At 36.6% G+C, this 24816-nt stretch overlaps 1 protein-coding gene across 2 annotated transcripts in view; it reads left to right on the plus strand.

The window, feature by feature from the left end:
* PLCL2 (phospholipase C like 2) overlaps window positions 1-24521 on the plus strand; it is a 100189-nt gene extending 75668 nt beyond the window's left edge. For both annotated transcript variants that reach the window (XM_030966080.1, XM_030966069.1), the window contains exons 5-7: window positions 529-604; window positions 14554-14663; window positions 23257-24521. In XM_030966080.1, coding sequence (XP_030821940.1) covers window positions 529-604; window positions 14554-14663; window positions 23257-23436 — 366 coding nt within the window. In that variant the 3' untranslated portion in view covers window positions 23437-24521. The remainder of the gene's footprint in view (window positions 1-528; window positions 605-14553; window positions 14664-23256) is intronic.
* Window positions 24522-24816: the final 295 nt, after the last annotated feature.

Here is a 24816-nt window from a genome sequence, read left to right on the forward strand (position 1 = left end):
ACTACCAGCCTCAAGTGATTTGTTTTCTTCCATAAAGCGTTGTCTCATACATGAGTGCAGGTCTAACCACAAAAGGGAAAATGTAGAGGAAAAAATCTGGAAAAGCAGTGGAACGATGCCTAGGAAAAAAGATGGACTGGGAAATGAGTGGTCATCATCCTGAATGTTGGAGGGAATGAGGAAGAGGAAAATTGCATCCAGGTTATCTCAACCAAGCCACGAAAAGTGAATTGCCTGGTTGTATAATTTCCAGTTGCTTTGGTAGGCAGTGAACTATGGAGTAGACATTTTGCTTCAGTATTCACAGATCCCAGCCCAAAAGCATTGTAATTTTTATGCCTTCATTCTACGTCTAGGGCACTTTGCTACCTCGTTATGACCAGGAAAAGGAGAGTATTCATTATGTTAACAATTAGTATTAGTTAATCAATTTGAGTTCATTTTTAAGCATCATTTACAAATCAAAAATTTTAAGTAAAAATTTAATTTTACTGACATTCTGTATATTTCAATTTATTTTCTATATAGATGATTCACACCATCAGGACTCTGGTTGAAAATACAGATAGCTTATATGAGAAGATTGTGCAGTGTCAGAAAGCAGGTAAGTACAAGCTGCTTTTAAAAATATTATACAGAACTTGCTGTAATTTTTTTATTTTCCAAAACTTATAATCAATATTCAACTATAGCAAAAAACCTCCCGCACCAAGCAAAACCCAACAACCAAACAACAAAAAACCAAAAATACAAACAAAGATTACTGTAATTTAGGCACATCCAGTAAGAGTGAAAAGACATTTCAAATCATAGAAAGCAAAGATTCATAGAATTACATCTTGAATTTGGAAATTACAAGTATTTTATACATGGACAGTAGCTTGTTATTATAGTAATTTCCACAAATGAAAACACCAAGGTTACAGGAAGCAAAGAAAATGATCTTCCTTCACACTGAAATTTTTTAACCATTTGCTCCTCTTTCTCTTTGTGAGAACTTTTCTTCTTTTGATGTGGCAGCCCTGTGTCTTCAAGAGCCTTGGTGAAACTGGAATTGTCAGGAGAACATTGCCTTCTGATAGTTGTGTAACAGTAATTCAGATGTTTGATTCCTGTATTTCTTTAGATCTGTTGGGTGGATGCCCTCTGGTTCTGTGTTGTTCCCACAAGTTCTCTGAAAAGTTTCCTGGGTCTGATATATATTTGAAATAGATGGTATAAGTACTTCTTGACCCCTTCACAAACTGACCCTTTTTTATCATGATATTTTGTAACAGTTTTGTCATTTGGGCACAACTGAGTTTTGAAGGTTTCCTGCTTGTTTTGATACCATGTCTGACCTTGCTGTTTAAACATGCTTGTTTTCTTTTGAACTTTTAACTGTTTTATAAATAATGTTACAAATTTGCTCAAAGTGATGCATCACATGTTGCATCAGAAACAGGAATGCTGCCAAAGACTCAGCCAAAGTATTTACAGAAATGTTTTGCATGACTTAATTGGAACGAAAGCTTTTTATATACAAATACATTTTTATCTGCCTGATATTTAGCATCCTGTAGCTCCCATTATCTTCCATGATTTTGTTCCATTCTTTGATCTGCTTCTCTGCTCTCCTACAAATTCCAGTCCCTTTTTTTTTGGTGCTTTTTCCCCAAAAAGAAAAAATAATGCTCTTACACCCTCAGCCTTCCTTTACAAATTCCCTCCTATTAACAGTGGCTTTCAGATCAGCAGCAAGGAAGGCTTACCCACTTGGAATTTATAGATCTCCCCTTGATTCACAACATATGCTCCTCAGACACTGAACTTCAGTTAAACCATAGGACTGTCAAAATACCTGAAAATTATAAGTTGCCCTATTTACTTGAAGTTGTCAAACATAAATACCATGAGTGATGAAATATTACTTCACATATCTTATTGATAGATGCAGAGATTTATCTAAAATACTGTGGTGGTTTTGACTGGGATAGTTATTTTTCTTCCTAGTAGCAGGTATGGGACTGTGTTACAGAGTGCTTTAAAATGGGGCTGATAATGCAGAGATGTTTTTTGTTGCTGCTGAGAGTGCTTACATAGGATGATGTTTTGCTTTCCTTGTGTGCGTGGCTTTTGCTTTTCCCATTAAAGTGTCTTTATCTCAACCCACAAGTTTTCTCACTTTTCTGATTCTCTCCCCCATCCCAGCCAGCAGGAGTAAGCAAATGTGCAGCACTTGGTTTCTGGCTGGGGTTAAACCACAGCAGTACCAAACACAAAATGTATTGTGCTATTGTAAGGATGTTGTTGTCTGGTAGACGTGTGTGTTTGCTTCTTAAATCATCTCCCACATATGTGGTGATAGTGTGCTTAAATTTTTTAGTGTCACCAGTGTCTTAAGCAGTTTATATCCTTGGCTAGAGACAAGGCAAAAGCTAGTTGCCCAGATTTTTTTTATTTTAGAATTGTTGCCCTTCAGAAAAGATTGCTTTCTACTAGCTTATGTGGATTCCTGTAAACTTCCATATATCTGACTTTATTGAGTCTTACTGCCTTATTTTACATGAGGGACAGTTTGGTCCAGGAATCCTTTGCTAAGATGCTAAGGACTTAAAGCCTGTGCTAAGTAGTGGAGATTTTGATCTCCTTCGAATGAGAACCCTCCAGTGTGGTAACATAAGCCTAAGTATGGATTATGTAATAGATCCTGCTATTTAGGGCAGCTTTAGCCCTGCAGGGTCAAGGCATTTTTTTAAGATGAATGAGCTGAACTGAATTACCTTTTAGTATCAATGGGTTTGGAAGATTATCTAATTGATCTCATGATCTCAGTAGATGCTACTTGAATTATGAGTAAAAGGTTATACATTTTCCCATGGAGTTTCTGTATAAGGAGAAAACAAAATCATGCCTTTGTCTGGCCTTTTTTCTTCTAGGGCTCAAATAGTGAAAAAGCTGCTAAAATAAGAAGTAGACAAGCTGCCAATAAGCAGTAAATTTTTGTTGTCATAACCAGGCTTGTAAGAGAATTTTGTTAAATAGGCAAAGTTGATTCACTCTGTTGAACTGTTTTCTATCTTAAGTTTAATAATAGGACTTTTGGCCTCCTATAGAATTCAGACCTAATTTGGAAATAAATGCAGTATTGTTTCCATGGTTGATAGCCTTTTGGATAAGTAAAGATACAATTATTGAGATGGCTATTTTCAGAATTCAGGTTTTTTGCTATTAATATTCTCTGAGCACATTTAACTATAAACATCTCTCCTCATTTTGGTTCTTAAAATTAAATAATATTAAAAACCTCTCTGTTTTGTCCATATCAGCATATTAATTTCAGCTCAACACATTGTTATTAGTTAAGTAGCTATTGAAAGTATTTTAGATACATGAATAATGAAAAGATATGGGTGCATGATATTGCTTTGCTTCCCAGTGTACTTTTATTCTTTTCAGACTTACAAAAAATCCACATAACTTCAAGATGACTGCAGTGCCATTTATTTTGTCGCTATTAAGCCAGTTAAAGATGCTACAAGAAAATAGAATCTAGGTGCCAAAGGGAATTTGAAGATAATCTGATCCATTCTTTGAATCACTTAGAGTCCTAAAATGCTCCTATTTTTGCTAGAGTAAAGAATTTGAATGTCCAGGTCACACTACCTCATTTATAGCCTCCTTTGTACTCAAATCACATAATTCCTGAACTCCTCTTTTGAATCTTCTATTGCATTTTTTGCTTTATAATTCAAATACTGTCTGAGCTCATCCCTGGTTAAATGAGAGAACCACGACTTAGGAATTCATTTTGGTGTTCAGCACTGGAAGCTCAGAAGAATATTCCAAATATTCATTAAATTACGGGGAGCGATAATTGCTAAACACAGCTTGCTGGTGACAAAGAACGATTGAACTTAATTAAAGGCAGATATGACTGGAGTATTTTTGAGTAACCTGGTGTGATGGAAGGTGTTCCTTCACCTGGCAGAGGGTTTGGATGTAGATGATCTTTAAGGTCCCTTCGAACTTCAAACCATTCTATGATTCTATAATCTTGGGAAATATAAAATCAGTAAGGGTAAATTTATGTGTGTTGAGGAAAATGTTGCCTTGACAATACCTGCGAGGAATGGTCTCTGAGGTTTCTGAATTAGATCAGAAAATGAAGTTATTGTATAGAGTTCTAGCAGTGTCAGTTTACTGTTAATATGATGCATAAATGTGTATTTCAGCACTGTTTGCTCAAACTGAGGATGAATTCATTTTTAAGAATTGAGATTTATAAAAAACATACATATTTCTTTCCATATGTTTTCTTTATAGGCAAAGCCTTCCCTAGGCATCTGTGCAGCCAGAATTCTTTTTCAGATTCTTATTTTCTGGGCTCTCAGCTACACTATTCTTTCTCTCCATTTGACCATCCTAGTTTTGCCTTATGCACGTCATTTTCCTGGCTGTCGTTTTGATGATGTCTGTCCCTGGATGGATTTTTAGGTTTTTTTCCTCACTGTGCGTCAGGACGGAGCTGCTTTCACTTTTCTTGTGTTTGCTCATTTGGTAGCAAGAGTTTCCAGTGCCTGCTGGATTTTCAGTCCTTGTCGTGTTGTCCCACAGGCTCTCTGTAAACACCTACCAGGCTACTTCCTTTGAATTAGTTTTTAAAATTATCCCACAAATACAGCTAGATTGACACATGTCCTCCTACCACCTACACCAAAATAGTTTTCATTGTACTCCCCACTCTTCCTGTATCCATCTGTTCTCTTTCTTCCTCATACTTTGATTCTGAGTTGTTGGAGCAGAGTCTGTCTTATTTATCCCATCCATACAGTGACTGACTTTATTTAATAATGCAAGTAATGAATGACATACAAGGAGTATATTTTCTAACATGTACTTCAAAGCAAGATATGGTTTCAGGAAAGGAAGTATCCAGCCATTCTGGATGCCATTAAAGATAAACACAGTACACAGTGTTTGTTGGAAAATGGTTAATCTGAGCTGCATGCAGAAAAATACTAGGATGATAGCCATACGAACACTTCAAATGCTTCTGGTAGTTGAAAACTAAATGAATAAAATCAATTTTGTTCAAATAGTTGGAAAACGTACTTCCCCACTGTTTCTACTTAAGCTTTCCAGCAAAATGACACTTCCACTGAGCTGTTGAGCTTTTTTCCCTTACTGTTTGTTCAGGTTATTTATATTCTAAGTTGGTTTTTGGCTCAGGTTCACCAAAACAAAACATGTAAGGAAATGTAATATTCTGGCAGATTAGATAATCCACTAACAGAGCAAAAGAAATTTATATGCTTAACTATTGAGGAGCACTTTTGACTTGGTATATAGGTGGGCAATTGAGTTTTTATTTATAATGTGAAAGGAATGACTAGGTTCCCAATATTTCTGCAGTTATCCCTGACTTGAAAGAGAATTTATGTTTTTTATGGTTTGGGTACTGTGGAGTTCAGCAGAACATGTTAATCCATGTCTTCTGAAATACTGCCTCTCATCAGCAGGTCTTGGCTCTTGATTAGAAGCCATTGCCCTTAAACTACTGTTTTGTAACTAGGGAGTGAAGGAATGCTGCTCTGTCTATTATCATTGAAAATATTTCATTTTTTTTGATTGCCATCAGTAGGACATGCTGATCTTCAAGTTACATCTTAGAATTGGATCCATTATCGTATTTTTCATGAGATTCACTGTCCAAAGAAAGCCATCTATAATATTTATCACCACCATGTAAGCTCCAACGTCACCTGCTATGGCTAAGACAATGCTTGGACACCCCTCTCAGCGCCAGTCTGCATGCTTTCGAGATACCTGCTCTTCCTTGTTTTCTCTATGTTCTCATTTTTTAATAAGCCATTTATCAGATTGTTTTGAGTCCTTTCTCTACACTTGTCACAACATAGTTTTCAATGTTTATTAGCACAATAGGCTTTATAGTTAAGAAAACAAAGGGTGTGTTCAAGTTATTACCTTTATTTATGTTTCTAAATTTTCTGTATTGTCTATCATTTTTACCTGCTTTTTTCCTTGCTTGCTCTTTGTCCTGTCTACTTCTTTTTTTATGCATTTTTTTCTTCCTGTTTTTCATTCCTCCTCAAATAACTCCACTAAGCCTCTCTCTCCAGGTACAGTTCGCAGCAGCTCAGATTATACCGTCATTGCTTGTACTCCCTGGCTCTGTAAACTTGTTCTTCTCCTGTGCCTTGAATATTCTGGAAACCACGTTCTACTGGGGAGGAGGGGAAGTGAAGAATTGCACTTAGATCAAATAGTATTGCACTTAAATAGTATTAGTGAATAGGTGATGAGTCATTTTTCTTTACGCTCACATGTTTGTCACCATAGTTATTCACACCAGTCATACACCACATTTTTCCTGTATTACTTCTCATACATAGCTCCCTTGGATGGTATTGGGTTTTTTGTGAATCTGATATATTTTGCAAATGGGTGGATGATGCCTAGGAGGCATGTTGTATACTTCTTAGTGACCTCACTCATTGGTACTAGGGCAAATACTTGACCAGCACAGACTTTTGCATTACTCTCTTGAGTTTACCCCTTCACATGAAGCCTTTTTTTCCCCTCCTGTTAATGTAATGCCAGAAAAGAAAGAAGTTAGATTTCTGTGGAAGTGTAAGAGATTGATGACTATTGTCAGTGAAACAATGTATGCTCAGCCAGATCTGAACACTGGGAAAAATTACAGTGTACCATAAATCAGTATCTTTATTAAGTCTGCATTCTAACATTCAATAAAATCAGAAACTTTTCGATAAAATCTCATGGGTCTCTCTTGAGTATCAAGACTGATAAACAAGGAAACAGCAGTCTGTGGAAAAAAAATCCTCTCCTTTGTATCTCTCTTGCGTTTATGCCCTTTATTGACAGTCTTAATTCATTCTCATACATGTAGCGGCTGAACTTGGCCCCCATTCAGAAATCTAGTCTCTCTTCACAGAGGAGTGTATTTGTGGAATAAAGTTTTCAGTGCATTGGGGGTGGAACACTATGAGTCAGTTTTCCAGAACAACTGTTTTATTATGTCAAGGTCTGTTTCTCTGTGAATTTTGTAAAAGCGTTGTTTTGGAGGAACAGAAAAAGTGTTGATGTGGGTTTTATGAGTTTTGTCAGTTTCTTTTTGTTGATTTTGGTATCTGGAAGGGTAATTTTACATAGGATTGTTCTTGAAAGTGTTTGGAAGGGTGGAGCTCGTTGTTTAACCCTTGGAAGTAACAAAGTCGTAGCATAGATGTTACACATTTCCTCTTTTCAGCTTCATAACAGTGTAAGCTTAGTACTGCAAGTGCTTTGAATCTCTTCTGATGGTGTTTCTTAAGGAATTTAAGAATTCTTAAGTGAGCATTTTAAGTCCTCAGTGGCTCTCCAGCATTCAAGAAAGTCTCTTACATGGAGAACTGAATTACTGTGATTGCACATGGGATTGTGTGAGTCTGGACTGGAAGACTAAATACTAATTTAAAAGGAAGGATGGTGCTTGGTAGGCTGTGATGCCATTGTTGTTTGGGATGTTGGAATAAGAAAGTTCTTTTAAGTATGCAATTTGTCTTTACTGTTTTTCAAGAAAAATAGGGCACTGGGCGCCAAAACAGTTTTTAGCCACCTAAGTAAAGGCAGTACCTACGTGTCTGTCTGTGTCTGAGGAACATTTCCACTTACTACAGAGATAGTGCACAGTGCCAAAGAGGTTGAAGTAATTAAAGAATCCCTAACAACTAAATAAGGTATTGTATTGTGTTCTTTTGTCAAGTAATTATCTGAATATATTGAATGCAAATAATTAATTCCTTGAGCATCTTAAATCTCAGCAAAATATTTTTTGAATCTGCCAAGAAATTGTGATTCTCTAGTTATGGTGTAGCATTTTTTCAGTGTCTTCAGTGGCAACAAAGTGTTTGGAAGTACTTCAGCATCTAATCTTTGCTCCTGCTAAAACTCCATTTTTGCAGTTAGTAATGACTTTTAAAAATACAGAGATACGCTAAGCATTAGTTTATGAAGGTTCATTTTAAATCTTTGTGTGAAGAGTGTTTTGTAAGCAAAATATATGACAATTTATAAGTATGGTGACTTCTACTCCTTCTCTAACATGATGGATTTGATTTATTGTTGATATGGTCTGGTAGCCAGACTCTTTTCCCAACCTCTCTTTCTGATAAAATTAATTTTGAGAGGAAATTGTTTGTGAGGCTGAAATAGCTGACTGTTTAAGGAATGTAATCTAAAATAAAAATATTAAGAAACATATTTAATGCTGTAAAAAATTAAAGCTGTCGCTTTCAAAGATGTGGCAAAGAGTAGCAGCTGTATAAGCAAATTAAATATTTATATGTGGAAATGAATACTTACGGCCTAAATACTTCCCTAGAATTTTTCATTTCCTTTATTACCGTTTAACCTACACAGTGGAGGAAGAAATATTTGAATATATAAACTGTTTTCTTGGATTTTTATTCTTGTACAGAAGAAATCTGTGTGTGCATCTTTGTAAGTGTTTCAGTTGAATCTGCATAGTGGTAGACCTGCAAGGTGTGGTAACGTAATCAAAAGCTGTGAGGTATTTTCTTTACATTTAAAAAAATTTAATGTTTATTTATTTTTATTTTGTATTTATAACTATTTTGAAAAGTATTTAATTTGATTTTAAATCAAAGAGCTCTACCAGAAATGAAATAAACTCTATTTTGCTTGACTGAATTTAAGTGCTTCATACCTGGAGTATTACCAGTGTTTATTTCATATGGACATAGTCAAATTTTGTTTGTTACTTGTTTCACGTTAGGCATACTCAGTATATGCATTTGTTGCCAGAGTTTCATCACTGTGCTGTTTCACTGATAAAGTTCTTTGTTCAGAGAAAAAACATAGCCGGAGGAGCCCACCTGCTGTGTAGTCATGTCTCAGCTAGGTTGTAAATCATCTCTTGGCAAGAAAGCTTTCATCAAAGAAAACAAATGAGCATGTCAGGGGAAGCTTTGGCTTTAGAAATACAGCTAAGCAAGTGTTGTGCTGGCTGTTTTGCTAAAGAATCCTTGAAAAATTAGTATCTTGGTTCTCAGTTAAAGAAAAGGTGTGAATTTTTTTGCTATAAACTGAGATTGTATGCCAGAGCTTTTTGATATGCCAGGACTTTGTGATAGGAGCTCTTACAAAAGCAAACAAATCTCAGAGTTCCAGATGTTCCTGTACTTGTACCATACAGGTATGAACTCCAGTTTTCCATGTTTCAGTTTCTTTTCACATCTTGATTCTAATAAATGTGTAATTATTATCAGACAGTTCAAACAAATATACATATATTGTATGTAAAACCATAATTACATGCAGCTCAGTGACCTAAGGCCACTTTCCTTTTTAATATATGCTTCTTAACTAGTTTAAAAATAGCAGAATCACTTATGCTGCTTTATATAGCACCTTTTAATTAATATCTTAAATATGGTGCCTTGGAACTGTAGTGAGAGCCCAGTAGTGGGAGGAATTGCTAACCAGCTTCCAACAGGTGTCATTTCTAGTTAGTAATTAAAGACAATAAATTTTATATGAAGTAGCTTCATTTTAAAGAAACGAAGAAACTATTTTCCAAGCTAAATACAGTTGAAGATGAGTGTCTTTTATTAGTATCAGAAATGTTGCTTTTGAGGTATATCACCAGGTAATATTTTTTGATGAAAATACAATGTTGGGATTACAACAATATGCAGGGCATCTTTGTTCTTGTAGCATTTCAAGCATCAGGAGAACAATAACTCATATTTTAAGCTCATATGAGTGTTGTAAGTTGTGATTGGTTTTGTATCTACTGAACATATTTGTGAAAAATTAAACACTAGGAATCCAGAACATAAAGCAAAGCTGAAGTCCAGTCTGGAAGCTATTCTGACAGGGAATGACTCAAAATTATCATCCTGTCAAGACAATTATATTGCTTTGTATGCTTTATTTAGGAAAACTTGTTATTAAAGTATGTCATAGGAATAAGACAGATTGCTCTCTCTACTATCATTTAGTCCTTGTTGAGATTATAAACATGAATGTTCCATTAGATTATGGCAAGTATAAGTTAATGCAGGTTTGACGTCCTAACTCTGTAGGTCATCCTGCAGCTGGTTGAGGAAACACAGGGCTGTAGGGTTCTTAAGTCTGCTTCCCAGTGCACCTCTTGAAAATGGATTGTGTCAAGCTGTATTTTAAAATGAATACGAGTTTTTGATCTGCATAATTTTCTCATTTTAAAACTGATCACAGACCCACATCTACAATGGTAATAAATTTTACTTATGTTCTGATTTTGCTGGTGGACGTCCATCCTAATATTGTCCTTTAGCTGCAGTGATCTTTTGAGGTCCGAGGTCTTACCTGACTGGTCTAGAGTATCTAGACAGCAATTGCTCCTCTTTTGGTTTTCTTTTTGCAAGACTTACCAAGCAAATTTTTGTTTGTCTCCTCAATGATACATGGTTCCTACTGCATTGAGTAGCCTTATAGTGTTTCTCTTTTCTTCATGCCATTTAAGTTATTGAAAATGGAAGAGGATTGTGCGTAAAATTTCAGAGTAGCATCTTGAACGTAAGGTATTCCTGGAGGAATGAAGAAGTGTTAAAGTGTTAAAGCCATCTAATGCATTCCAGCGCTCTGGAAACAGATCTGAGAGAGAGGGAAAAGCTGAGACAATCATGAAATTCAAACTAACCAGCATTCACTGGGGAATCAGAAAGAGATTCAGCACTGATGGGGAAAATATTATTTGGAAATACTGAAGGATTCCTTATGAGAATGCTTTAGAATAAGCAAGTGTACTGCAGAGGAGAAGAATATGCTGTGAAATCTCTGGTTATGATTAGGAAAATTTGTCAGCAGTATTTTGTTCACTGTACAAACCTGCTGTTGTCTCATGCTATTGCTGTTTTGTTACATATATTACAGTGTATTTACATGCCTTGCAATAGTTGGGGTGAGTGTTTTACTGGAAAGCTGAAAGCTGCTCTTTTTAATGTGAAATACTTGAATCCATTTTCATTTTGCAAATGCTTAGGAACTTTTATGGCTTCTGTCAGCTCACCCTTACTTATGCAGCGATGACCAGCGTTCTTAATGCAGGTTATGCAAACTAAGGGCCCTTAGTACCCCCATGCAGAAACTCAGAAGGGAACCAAATAATAATGTTTGAAACTTCATCACACTGTTACAAGCAGTAGGCAAACAAGTTAAAGAAAGCTAGAAAGTAGGACTAAGCCAGCCAGCCTCACTTCAATCCCACAAAAGGGGGGACATCCTTGGTGATATTGGACAGCCACCTCAGCACAGTCCTGGGCCACCTATTCTCTCTGATCCTCGTTTTGAGCAATGGGGTTGGTCCAGAGCTGCCTTACCTCAGTGATTCTATGCAAATAAGGATTTTAGTAAAGAGTTTCCAGTCAAAAGAGATTTTTAGATTTGAGCTTTCTGGCTCAAGGCAACAATCAGTAATAATTTCATTGTAGATAAATACGTTTGTGCTGTGGGCAAAAATTAAAACACAGAAAATACCATCCAAACAGAAGAGCACACATCCTATGTATTCTTTGTGGTCACTCAGAAAGTTGTGAATTATATCTTCCTTAACATCTGCCACAATAAATGGAAAATATGACTAACTTGTGCTTTCTTTGATTGAGGTGGTATATGCAAAAATATAATGGGTGATACATCAGGTTAATGGTATGCCTGTTATCATTCAAGAGCTCTCAGGCAGTTCAAAATTACTAATTGACTAATAAATCTAGAAGTAATTAAGTCTCATAAAAGTGACTTTGTTTATTATATCTTAATGAGAGTAAGAGCTGAATTTTTATTTGCAAGGAGACAGAAAATTGTTTATATAAAAAAGTAATTTAACCTTGAGTTTTCTTTGTAAGCATATCCTAAAGGCATGTTTACATGGGTTTATATGGACATGTAAATTATTTTATTAATTTAGCTGTAAATGAGAATGTCTTTCCTCTTTTTTCCTTTTTATGTTGTCTTGTAATATGTTTAATTTTGGAATTTAACACTTGTGTTATTTCTTTGCCATAGTTAAAGCATGAAATAATTCCAAGGCAAAGTGCAAGAAAACCAAGTGAGAACATACAAGATGAATGCCAAGAGAGGCATAGTCAACAGTTAAATGTTGTGCTGCATTCATGCTCTAAAATTTAATTGTCCATATATTGTGTAGTAAATACAATTCATTCCTTTCAGCAGATGGAAAAACTGAGACAAAGAGATGAAATAATTTGTTTCAATTAATCAGGCAAGAGCTAGTAATGGAAGCAGAAACAAAATTCAAATCTGCTCGTTCCTGCTTGTGTGTTTAGGTTTAGTGTAGCATGATGATGAGGAGTTGGCCAGTCTGTGAGAGATGTTGAGGATGCCCCTATCAGTATCAGTATCAATATTAGTGGTGTTTAAGCAGGAGGCACCTGTCAGCTGGGGGTTTACATGTGTGTGCCCTGTTGGGATGATCTGACTGCTTCATTTTCTGAAGAAGGGTGATGAGATGTTCCTACCAACTTCCAAGTGTACTTAGCTGGGGTAGAATGGCTTTGGCAGGGCAGAAATGTATCATAGCATGAGTGTAGACTGGGAAGAGCATCACCACAGAAGGTTGTTGGTGAACATAAAGGAGCTTTTCTGGCTGGCAGAATACACAGTCACCATTGTGTCCGCATCTGTGATATCGGGAACTTTGTATACATCAAAATAATCTGAAATCTACAAAGCACCAATTCCACTTTTAACATGCAGGTGGTCAGCATTATTCTTGATATCTTTCTGATATTAAGAATAATGCTACAGCATTATTTCTTAATATCTTTCTTCTTTAGTTCAAGTTATTATTGATTGCTGCTGTCCACTGACTTAAAAAGCAATAATTATTAAGATGGAAATGAGGTGCAGAACTTCAAAAGTTTGCCAGTATGTCTCAGAATTTATTGTACAGATCAGAAAATCTGTACTGTTGTGATGGCTCTAGAAATGTAATATTGTAAATAGGGATCTGTGTACAATCTTTTCATAATCATATTGGGAATTTATTGTTTTGGTTGATATGAATGGGAAATGGATACTTAGAACAATGATGGGTTTATGAGCTTTAATTTCTCACCTGTTTAGGAACCTGTTTTGGGGAAATATAAGAAGAACATTATATTTGAGACAGCAGAGGCAGAGCTATAGAGAAGTGATTGAAATAAAAATGATACACTATGTTAATTCAGGGAAAATATTTGCCATTTATTTTTCTTGTAGCAAAATTTAAAATAGTAAGAAAAGGTAGAGAGAACAATTTTGCCTTTCAAATGAGTCTGTGAATACCTTTTAAAATGTGTGTGTGTGTATGTGGGAGTAAGGTATGGGAGTGTACAATGAAAACATTCAGTCATCTCTCTTTTTTTTAATGAGACATGAGTGTAGGATAAAGAGATTATGAAGAAGAGATAATGTCCTTAAAAGTCAGTCTTCTCTCAGATTGACAAGCCAACCCAAGTTTATGTGCTTATTCATAGTAATAAAGTACATGTAAATTTTGAAGTACATACACTCACTGGGCAAATAACATAGTTAAAAGTATAATTTGTGCTTTAACTATTATGTTCGGAGGCAACCACTTGCCAACTTTTGACCTCAAAATACCCTGTACATTATTAGATGGAGATCCTGAGAGCACAACTGTGCTATGACCTCCATAGGAGAGCAGCTGTAATCCATGTTAGTTGCTCTCTTTACCCATGGAAGGACATTTGACTTCTCCTGTGTGAAGGAAACAGTTTAAAGCTTATTTTTATATGGCTTGTAACAGCAGCATGGAAAGCAAATTATGTTTCTGCTATCTGTGCAGGGTTAACAAAACTTTGTTTGGTCTGCTCAGTGCTTAGATCAAGCTAATCTAAATTTTACCAAAAATTTTAGATTTGGAGTTTGTCAGATATGGGTTTTGTGGATACAGTAGTTTACATGGTGCGGTAAAATATTGTAGGCATTCATTGGCAAGTTCACTTGGCATTCCTCCTTCACAGTTACTCCTTTATTCTCAGGGATAAGGTAAAGTGCTTATTTTCTGGGCAGACTCTGCCATATAAATTGTAAGCTGGACAACTGTGATGTAAATGCATAAAAGAGCAAGGCACAAAATAAATTTATTGGGCTAGAGTAGTTAATGAAATTACTGTTTCCATCCTATAGCAACTACAAAAAGGTTTTTACATGTGGTACAACACATTCAGTTGTGCTTAGAGATCATATTTCTATGGGAAATAATTGCTGGGTTCCATCTTTGGCAGAGCAATGACCTACTCAGGTGCTTCTGTGGATTTTGACTTAGACAGATTTGTATATATTGGCATGTTGTATAACATTGAATCTTACTACATCAGATAGATTTGTGATTGAAGAATAAAATTTCTGAACCTTTTTCACTGTCTTTTTGCCTTATTAGTTTCAAGTTGCTATCTCTATGATCACAAAAATGCACTAAAATAGATACTATATTTCTCCCTCTTTCATTCTCTACAGCAATGGAGTTTCATGAAAACCTGCACAATATAGGAGCAAGAGAAGGCCTAAAAGAAAGAAAACTGCAAAAATCAGTAGAAAGTTTTACGTGGAACATTACAATTTTAAAGGTAATGTGTCTTCCTTTGGTTAGTTACTGTATTTTTCTGTTCAAAACTGTCATTCTGATATTGTTACTGGTCATTACTCTCTGTCACAGTTCAACTGGCTTTATTCACTTCTATAATCATAGTCAGTTTGGTTTATATAACCTGAAACACAGCAGAGTCTCAATGCGACTATTTATTCTCATATAGTGTTATGGAAGCTTATTTCATTTAGTTTGTCTGACATTTTCTTCGTGTAATCTTTTAACATTGGCAGAATCCTTAAATACCTGGCTGAAACAATGACTCTTGGCTTCTGCGAAGTGGCTCAGGCTGGAAGGCAGCTATGCCATTGTTTAAACCCTGTTTTGTGATTTGAAGGGGAATAAGTGTTAAGGTTAATGCAGTTACTGAAAAACAAAAGGGAAGCTGTTACTGCTGCAGTCGATGATGAATGGTGGTTAATGGTAGAAGCAAATTGTGTTCATAATCCAGGCTGGGATAAATTGAGTGTATGAGCTGGAGACTCTCTTTACATTTTGTTGAGCACATTTGCTTACATTTTGACAAAAGACTAAATGGTGAAGTATAAGAAAAGCTTTCAGCCAGAGACCCTCAGGAAACTAGAATGTGGAGCAGTTCAGGTTTCCTATCGGTGATCTTTGATCTCAGCAGAGTATATCAAAATGTGTAGAGATAGCAAAACTGCCTCCCTTAATTTATTCCCTTGACTCTAGTTCATATTATTCAAGTTTGGTGTTTACATCCACTAATGAGTTCTTTTCTCCCACTCAATCAAATACTTCTTCACTACATTAAACTATAAAGTCTGTTTTAATTGTAAAGAAAATTATTTTCTCCCACCTAGTTTTTATTTTTAGTTCTTCTTGAAAATACGGTTTCATACCGCCTCTTCTTACAGTGAACTATGACAGAAAAGCAGTAATGCATATTTATTTCTCCAGCTTTCCATGCTGGTTTGAACTGTTAAGCTTTTCATGAGGTCACTTGGTGCTCCAATCCCTCTTGTGTTATACTGCACAAATCTGGAGGAGAATCAAAAAGTGGTGGAATTTGCTACAGCATGTACAGTTAATGCATTCTAAAAATATGCATGCAGGTTCTGCTTATAGGTAAAGGACCAGAATATCACATTTCCTGTATCAGAACAGAGTTTCCTGAAGACAGTGTATGGGATGTGTAATGTATCAGTCCTATGCTTCCAAGAGGATAGAGAAGAGTTAGTTCAGTGGCTTTGGGTGAATGTCAAAGAAATAAATTCCTATCCCTTTTTTTCTGTCAAAGGTGTCAGATACCAGCTTGGATAGGCAAATCTATTTTAATGCTTCCTGAAACAGCAGTACCTTTGCTTCATCTCTGCTTTACATTCTGAACATAAGGGTTGGTGGGGGGGAGGTTTGCAGTTGGTGAGTGACTGAAATGTGAAGTCGTGATTCCTGTGTTCGCCAGGAATTGGAGGAGCCACATGGCAGGTCTGGCTCCAAGGAGCACTGAAGGGCTTGTGTACATGTCCTTAGGATTATAACATAGCAATGAAGTTAGAAGGCTTTCCTTTTGAAGAGATTATTGAGCAAATCTCTTCAACATTGATTGGGTGGTATTTTTCCAGTCAGAGATTAAGATCCTTTCTTTTGGAAGGTGCAATAATTAATACTTCAGTTAAAAAAAATGGTGAGATTTTAATCAGCCTGTTGTTGAAACTTTAACAGGAGGCATTACAGTACATCTTTAAAATTATTTTACAGGTACTGCAGTTCAGGCATCTGCTAAGTGCTGTTGCTCACATTTAGATATACAGAAAGTTAAAAGTGAGATTTGTTTGAAGTGATACACTGAGGTTTTCCACTCCAAACTCTTTAACTGTGGGCTATAACCATACTTTCGTATCATATAATTAAACAGAAGTTAAAACAGTTTCTAAGACACATTTCCTGTCTGGAGAAAAAGATCTGCAGTCATAATTTCCATCTCACTGTCTTTCCATTGCCATGTTCCCAGTTCTCAAAAAACTATGAGAGAACAGGGAAGAAAAGTGAACATCCACATTAGAGTAGAAATTGAGCAGAAGAGCAACAATCTGAACCACTTTAAGGATTTCTTTTATGTGTTGAATTCTCTTCCTTCAAATTAACTTCCTTCTCAAATAGTACAAAAATGAACGTGGAAATACACAATAAAGATGTGGACTCGTAGCTATGATATAGGAGTTATTGTGGGGCTCTGAACAGCCTTACTAAATCATCCTACATGAGTGCCATCCTCAGCTCCTGCACAGAGGACTCATGGCATGCTCACATGGTGTGGTTAATGTGTTTTCCAAACTAATCAAGCTGCATTTTCCCCTCAAGATACATATTGATTGTTCTCTTTCAGTTGGGACATTTTGACTGCAGTTGATGCAATGGAAAGTTTGATAAAATAGCAAAATTGACAGTTTAATTCTAGGGAAACTTTATTTAGAACATTTGAGGCAGTTATTAAGTATCTCTACGTGTTTTGCGTGCATATGCATTACAGTTACTGCTTTAAAGGATTTAATTTTTCTTAATTTGAAGCCATGTGGCAAAATTTATTAGTAGTATAGTATGTTTAAATTCAGCTGAAATACTTCAATCCAATTTGTGTATGTGTGTATGCACACATGCCCATTCTTATTCACCCTATATATGTACACTGAGATATTTAACTTCACATCATTTGGAGTAAATTTGGTCTGTTGTCTGATTCAGAGATTGTAAACTGCTAGAATATTCATCTTTTTCAAATAGACATAATTTGCTAGTAATTTATTTATTGTTACTACTCAGGCTGATAGAATTCATATTTTCTAAACATAGGTAATCACATTTTCTGCCAAAAGTACACTGTTGAAGAAGGAAAAACACTCTTAAGTGCTGTTGCAGCAGACTCCTACAACCTATTGTAAAAATTTATGGACTTGTCCGGCATAGAAAAGCTTGGAGAAAAACCCTCTATAAGGCTCAGAATTTGAGATGTCCATAGGAAGAACATAGCAGCAACTGTAAATTAGTCTTGGCAATGAAGAGCTAAAGAGCTTTGTTCTAAAGACAAAGGGAGAGGTCAATGGAAATATTTAGAGAGAAGGTGGGACTCCTAACTTCAGCATTTATTAGGTGTTTCTTGTTGGCTATGAGCTTTTAGGCATGTCACATTATATGATATTAATTACTTTCTCTTGCAAGGCATGTAGTCCATGGCATCTGTTATCTCTGTAATAGCATTCGTTCTGCACCTACAGTGTTTAAAAATGTATTTATAAATGGAACATTCAAGGCACTTACAGGACTGCAGCTTCTTACTTCTTTTTAAATAATCTGAACTTTTTCAACCAAATCTCCACGTGAATTCCAGCAGCCACAGAGCATTCATAAAGCCTCTGATAGTTGCTGCCTGGTCCTGTAGGTCCTCAGAAGACATCCCAGTTAAATTTAAATATCTGAAGCTACTAGTCTCTTGATGTTGCTGGACTGATGGGATTTTGTCTCCTAATTAATCCCTTATTTAGACGTTAGGAAGTTAAGGCCTTTTGTCCTGATTCCAAAACTTCACTCAGAGCATGTCAGCTGGGCGTGGAACATTGTAATGTGTCACAGAATAATAGAATGACTGGGGTTGGGAAGAACCTTAAAGATCACCAGTTTCAATCCCGCTGCCTTTGGCAGGGACACCTCCCACTCCACCAGGTTGCTCAAAGCAATGTTTTGTTGTACTCTGTGGAGCTCAAAGCAATGGTCTGTTGTACTCTGAGGAGCACTTTGAGAAAGGGATAGTGGCTTCTTACATTTCCTGATAGGAGCTTCGGGTTCCAGAAGCTGAGCTAAAGACCAGTCATTAATGATAGAGTTTCTTGGGATTTTTTGGGGAAAGGGTGCTCATGCAGTTATTTTAAATGTCACCTGTATAATTTTACTTTCAGGTTCAAGAACCAGTTAATCAAATATCATGAGTGAATACATAACAGCTTATGAAGGTAGCTGTGCTGAGGCATTCTAGTTGATTCTATATCTGACTGAGTCTGAAATGGTAGCTCATTTTGGGTGTACAAGAACTGATAGGAACCATTTTGGGTATGTTTTCAGTTACTGTTATGGAGCTGTGATATAAAAACACTGCCTCTTAGCCAAAAGTTTCAAAACAAACAGAATGTTTTTAACATTGATTTAAGAAAAAATAAACCAGAGTAGATGACATGGGCATATTGGGCCAGAGAGGTTTAAAGGGTTCTGAATTGGGCTTCCAAATTAATCCATATTCTTTATTGCTGCTGTTTACTAAAAGCTTTTGAATGAGTATCAGTTTTGTTCTTTGACTTCTTTAAGGTCTTTTTTTGCATCTGCCTAGAAAACAACTTTTTCTGAAGCTTGTAAACATGAAATATTTAAGTTACACAGTGCTCAGTTCTGTAAGTGAATTTTAACCATGGTGAAGGAAAGGGAGCAGTGGTTGCTGTGTGCTGCTGTGAGGAGAGCGCTTTCCCAGTGTTCTGCAAGGCCCAGATCCATCCTGCTCCCAGTTGGGAATTACCACAAGCTGCCTGTTAACCACAGTGCTGGAAGTCAATTCAAGTTTTTTGGTGTGCTTGCCAGACACCACTAAGGACTAAATTAATTTACATTTTGACTTAATCTGAGATAAAAGCCTGGTGAAGACAGCCCTTCCACACAGCAAGAAACACACTGGTTTGCTTCTACAACTGCTTCAGATCCCAGCATCGAGTTCTTTGTGCAAACCATCTTATTTCTTGAAATGTGGGTTTTCTGGGACTCCCTTAAGATAAATCTACTTGCCTAAAGGTTGGGCTCTTTATAGATCTCTTGTATTGACTTTACAATATGCATTTTATCAGAGCAAGTTGCTGCGGTCATTTGGGTCTGCTAAGAATGTGAAAGACCCCTGAGTAGTCCACAGATCTGAGAGATTCCCGTGTTCCAGCTTGCAGTCATCTGACTTTGCTATTAAGTCAACAGCACCTACTGTGAAAATCAGGATGCATAAAATAAAAAGAATTTAAACTGAACCTTGAGAGTCCTTGGAGAAGAGACATTTGATACCTAACTAGAAAGAACGTCTTTGTGATTGTTTAATTGAGAGTGTGAGGGCAGTTTTTTCCAGATCTGGATGACTTTTAAAATTTTCCGCCTTTGCTGATACATTGTATTACTTTTCAATGGTGTTCCCTGTGACTACAGCTTGAATCTTTGAGGTGCTGTTTCATTTCCCCAGCATCATTGTCATGATGGTATATCAACAGAAATAGGCACTAAACATGAAGTGTGCAGAGCTCTCTCACTTGAGCTCATGGCATTTTTGGTAGTAGTGGTTGGCTCTTGTTTTATCTTGAGATCAAGACATACCAGCAGATAATGGCAACAATCTTGGTTTCACAAACTTTTTTCTGAGTTCAATGGCATTCAGAAATAAATTCTGAGCACTGGAGAAGAGAGTAATGAGCACTGATGCATTTTTCTATTTCACCCTGGTCTGAACGTGCTACCACTTGGTCAAAAGTATTTAGTCTGAACACCTTGTCTGCAATAATCCAGGCTTTATCCTAGATCCTCTTTTGTCTTCGAAGTTCATCTTCCCTTTTTGGAATTGTCCAGACACACACAGTTCCCTGCTGCAATCCAGCCATTCCTGCTAATCCCTGATTTCTTCTTCCCTGCTTTCCTACATCCACTATGCTATTCCCCCTTGGTGCCTAATATTTTCTTCTTCCTCCTTGCCACCTCTAGAGATCCTTCCCAATGAGTGTTAATTTTCATTTTCTCATCACCTTACCCAATTTATTGCATTCAGCAGCCTTCTCCTTGCTCAGTGTTTTTGTTTTGCTTTCTCACCAGCTTTTATTCTCATTACCAATCTCTCACTATTTTTGAGTTGTTAGTTCTTCTCCTTGTATATAATTTTCAGGCTATTTTCAATGTGGTAGATTTTGTCGATCTGTTTTCTGTCTGTATTCCAATCCCAAATGTTATCTCAATCTTTCCCTTTCTCTGCTCACCTATCAAATCCAAAGTTATTGTTGTTGCACTGTGTTTGTGTTTCACCATCTCCTCTTGCAGTAAGATCTAGCATCCACCTTGTATAATGAAGTCTGGCTTCCCTATCAGCAGCCCTAGGCTTCTTGCCAGGTCAGTCCCAGAGATTGCTCTTGTATCCCTCCTTTTCCCCATCTACCTCTTCTCCAGAGTCTTTCTCAGGCTCTTCCTTCCTCCCCTCTAGTCTGGCTTTTGGCCTGCTTGCCTTGGCAACCCAATGTTGGTGGCTTGGAAAAGCCATCCAGGAAAAAACCCAACTTTTTTCCTAATGCACATTCATTATTCTGTGGGAATGGAATACACATTCTCTTACCACATTGCTGGGGCTGTCAAGAGATGAAGGATGATCAAGAGTGGAGTCCTCAGTGATTGTACTAACCACATGCAAAATCTGATTTTTGTTTATTAAAAGCTCATAACTTGGATCTACTGCCCTGTAGTCATTCCAATTGCAAGTCCCTACCCCAAGTGAGAGTAGGGAAGGAAGTATAGAAGATTGTTAACAAACTTCTGATGGCATTTCCCCATCTTTATTCCCAGAACTGAATGAACCATATGGATGAGGTTAAAGAACTATATTAAACAGAAATAATAATAAAATCTGCCAATGGCAAAAATCCTGCATAGAAAGTATCAGCTTAAGTAGTTAAAGTTTGGCAAGCATATAAGTAACTGAAAGCAGGAGTGTTTTTTTAACTGAGAAGTTTTGGGCAACCTTATTAATAGACTGCTTGCTAGCAGCTCTGCCTATAATAAACAACTTGATTAAAATTCCAGAACTATATTCTACTAATCCATGTAAAACAGAACTTGGGCTAGAAACAGATGCACTCCAGATATGACTCATTTAGTGTGCTGGAGTGTTTTAAATTAGCTTTTAGTTGTTTGTTAGTTTGGAAAAAGTAGTCCTTTAGAAGAAAATATTACTGAAGCTTGTGCTATGATTGACGACATTTTAGATTTTTTCCTCTCTGGTGATCAGAAAAAAAGACTTTGGTTATTATCGTCTTGGGTGAGGGGAGGGGGAACATTATTTCTTTGAAGAAAGTAAAATTTGTTTTCAATTTGTGGGTCTCAAAGACATAAGTCTCCTCTCTTCATTGGACAGTATTTATGTTCTGAGTTGCTAAAGAAGCATCAGAAGTATCACAGCATGAGTGCACATATTTTTGTCTGACTGCTGTTCTATCTCTACTCCTGTATTTTTGAAATCAAGAGGTAAAGATGCATTTCAGACTTATTTGGCAGAGGAGAGGCAACGTATTATCTTTGGAAGACATACTAGCATGTCTTCAAGAGAAATGTCTGTCAGGAGACAGAATTTACCCAGGATGGACATACATGGCAGGAGAAGGTGCAGTCAGGGTTCATACCTCATTGGACACTGGTACTGGCAGTCTCAAGGAATGACAGTACCTGGATTGTGTGTGTGTGTGCGTGTGCGTGTGTGTGTGTGTGTATTTCCCTCCTTCAGGTATTTTCCTGTGAGCTGTGGAGCAGTTCTACCTCAGGAACATGAGCACAGCACAATCACTTTCGCCCTTGCAGATTTGCTGCTCTTGTTTTTGAACTTCTCTGTGCCCCCAGTAAGACAGACATACTCACCATGTGCTGCAGCCTTGCTCGTTTGCTGCAAGTGGGCAGGGTAGGCAGAGACCGGCTGCAGGGAAGGCTGTCCACAGCCTCCCAGTGAGAGCAGTTGCTGTTAGAGGGCTTTAATCAATACAGAGATATGGAGGACTGTAGAACAGGAGCCAAATGACCTAAGCCTGGGACAATTTCTCTTACAGCTTTGTTTATAACTTAATTGCCATGAGGAGGAAGATTGATGTTGCTCTTAAGGATGTGGTTTAGGGGTGGACTTGGCAGTTTTAGGTTAATGGTTGGACCTGGTGGTCTTAAAGGGCTTTTCCAACCTAAATGATTCTCTAATTCTGAAGAGGGATAGTGATAGTGCTGAACTGCAGACAGCCCTGTGAAGTCTTTGTCATCACTGTCCTTTTTATGTGCTGCTCGCCAGTCTGTGTTTCCATATTTCATGCATTGACGAGCATTGGTCCTTTACCATCCTGCTATTGAGTGAATCACACTGCTAAGGAAAAAAAATCCTAGGAACCAAAAAACCAGGGAAGCTTTAAATGACTCCCTGAGGTATTAAAATCAATTGTCACAGTTTTCGTTATGCAGAAACATTTATAGTCCCCATGGATTAAAAATACAGCACAGATTACTTGCTTGAAAGCTGTTAGGCAGAAATTACCCCTCCCCTTTGCTGATGCCACTGATTGGCTTCAGAGAAAGCAAAGAGCTTGATTCTTTTTAACACTAAATAATCTGTATTTGAGTTTTGTTTTGGTTTTTGAGGAGTTTTTTGTTTGTTTCATTGGTTGGTTTGGATTTTGGTCTTTCTTTTGTTTTCTCTTTTTTTTTTTAAGCAGGACAGCTATACTTTTAATCGAAACCAAGCAGAAGGGTAACAGATAAGAGAATGCTATTATCAAACATGTATTCTAACTGCATTTTTTTCCTTACAGGGACAAGCTGATCTTCTCAAATATGCTAAAAATGAAGCACTGGAGAATCTGAAGCAAATCCATTATGCCACTCTTTCATGTGGACTTAATAAGCCAGGCACTGAAAATGCAGAAATCTCAAAGCCTCGTCGAAGTCTGGAGGTCATACCTGAAAAAGCAGGTGATGAAAACGGAGAATGAGAGAAGGCTCTTCTCGTAATTTTGGAGTTTATAACTCTGTGACCAATCGTAGCTGCATAGGACATTTGCTTTGCACTTACTCTTGGAAAATATTTGGAATTTTTAAAGCACAACTGGAGAAGCTAATTACAATCTATTGAAACTGTGAATGTATGTAGCAACTCTGCTTGTGAAGGCAATGATTTTGTGTAACATGGAAATTACATTATTGGCCTAAATATAGCATATATATGTAAAAGATACTGTAATTCAGTAATCGCGTGCTGAAAAGTTCATTGTAGTGCCATCAGGAAATGAACATTTTTTAAATGAGATGTAACTAGCAGGAAATCAGTTGACAGAATTTGGCAAGATGCCTTGATTTTCAAACCAATTTGATGCAAAGGTTGTTTCTTTCTTTGCACAGTTTGTTAATTGTGCTAGTGAGATATATCATTCTTTTGAAAATCAGGTCTAAAAAAGTGGAATCCACATGTTTCACACTATATGTAATTCAGCCACTTGGATATTTGGGTTTGAAGTGGTATTGATTTTATTGTTGAGCCATAAATTAAAATGAGAATGTAATTAGACAGTGATCACTGACTTCAGTGCACTATAGGAGAGCCATTATGTAAAAGGAAAATGTGCAATCAATCTGATAGCCTATGTCAGAAGAAGATACATACCTATTTTGCCTAAGATCTTCTGCAAATGTGTGTAGATAATGTGACCAAACCGCAAGCAAAACGGTGTAAATAGTTTTTCATTTTGTGAAGTGAAGTGCTCATATTAAAAAGAGTTTTATGAGATTGCTCCCAAACAAGTAAAGCTTTTAACTAAATTTTAACTTTTTTATTTTTTGAGTATTTTCTTCCTTACGGAATAGGTGATATCTCAATAAGCAGGTTTGTCAAAAAAATAAATCAATTGCTGTTCTGATCTTTTTTGGTTTTCTGACAACATTAGGTAAAGGTATTGTAGCTGATATGCTCATTGTAAAATGACTATACCAACCTAGAGTGTTCTCTTACTGTTTCTGATTTAACAATAAAATGGACTATATAATTACAGAAGCTAATAAATTTGAAGAAAAACAAGTGAAATCCTCCAGAGATCAAAATGTGCTTTTTGTTCAGTTGCGGGGAAAAAGAGAAGATGAGGATGGTTGTTGAAAAGCATTGTTTTAAGTAGAAGTCTTCAAGACATGCATTCTACATGGATTTTTGTTTTAACCAGTTCAAGATGCTCTTTCTGCACTGAGGGTAATGAAACCTACGTACGTATAACATCCTGTAAAAGTCAATAGGGCTCTGAACAAGAACGCTGTTACACTTGCACTTCATTGAATTATTAGGGACTTAATTTATTTTCTAGGCATTATAAAATTAAAGTGGGTAT

Source organism: Camarhynchus parvulus, chromosome 2, assembly GCF_901933205.1.
Source record: "Camarhynchus parvulus chromosome 2, STF_HiC, whole genome shotgun sequence".
NCBI lineage: Eukaryota > Metazoa > Chordata > Aves > Passeriformes > Thraupidae > Camarhynchus > Camarhynchus parvulus.